The 711-nt window shown below is 62.0% G+C and overlaps 1 protein-coding gene across 1 annotated transcript in view; it reads left to right on the top strand.

Moving 5' to 3' along the window:
* XKR5 (XK, Kell blood group complex subunit-related family, member 5) overlaps positions 1 to 711 on the top strand; it is a 12,086-nt gene that overhangs the window by 2,585 nt on the left and 8,790 nt on the right. Inside the window, exon 3 of the mRNA XM_009319751.1 lies at positions 18 to 168. Coding sequence (XP_009318026.1) covers positions 18 to 168 — 151 coding nt within the window. The remainder of the gene's footprint in view (positions 1 to 17; positions 169 to 711) is intronic.

Below are 711 nucleotides of genomic sequence, written 5' to 3'. Positions count from 1 at the left end.
GGCGGACGGCGGCAAAGGCGGGCGGCAGCGCCTGTGCCGGGGAGGTGCTGATGCAGCACGGGGACGTATGTGTGCTGCGGCTCCTGGAAGCCCTGCTGCAGACCCTGCCTCACCTGCTGCTGCAGGCCTACGTCGTCGTGGCAGTCGACCCAGCGGGATTCGTCCCCGGTGAGCGGGGAGTTCCCAGGAGGACGCTTCGAGTTGCAGAGGGGTGATGCATTTGGGTGGGGGACGCGTGTGCCCACCTGGCAGGGCGCGGGGCAGGCTCTGGATGGAGGAGCATGCTGCAAAGGGGCTGGAAAGCCCCAACGCGAAGCAGCGGGGACAAATGTGGCTTAAAGGTCTGCTGTGGTTGAACACAGAGGAGTCTCTGAGCTATCCACGGCTTTTGCTGGCCGGTACGGTCATTCCCTGCGGCGTATAGGGGACCTCCACAGCAGACATTGCCTTGGTTGGGTTTGAACCCAACACGTGTTCCTATCGATGGTCCAGCTCTAATCGCGGTGCAGTGCTGAGCATTTAGGGTTTTGGGGCTGCTTCATAGAAAAGGTGAACTTTCAGCTGTGTTTTGCAAAGGGAGAAGCTGGAGCGTGGAGTCACGGCGAGCGCAAGGTCACGCTCAAGTCAGTGTCAGTCTCTGGTCCGACTGCAGCGACCGGAGACGGACCTGCCCTGCCGCTTCAGAGCTCTGCCTGTGGCCGAAAGCGGGCA

This window comes from Pygoscelis adeliae, unplaced genomic scaffold (genome assembly GCF_000699105.1).
Source record: "Pygoscelis adeliae isolate BGI_AS28 unplaced genomic scaffold, ASM69910v1 Scaffold121, whole genome shotgun sequence".
Lineage (NCBI taxonomy): Eukaryota > Metazoa > Chordata > Aves > Sphenisciformes > Spheniscidae > Pygoscelis > Pygoscelis adeliae.
This window is presented reverse-complemented; position numbering and strand designations above follow the sequence as displayed.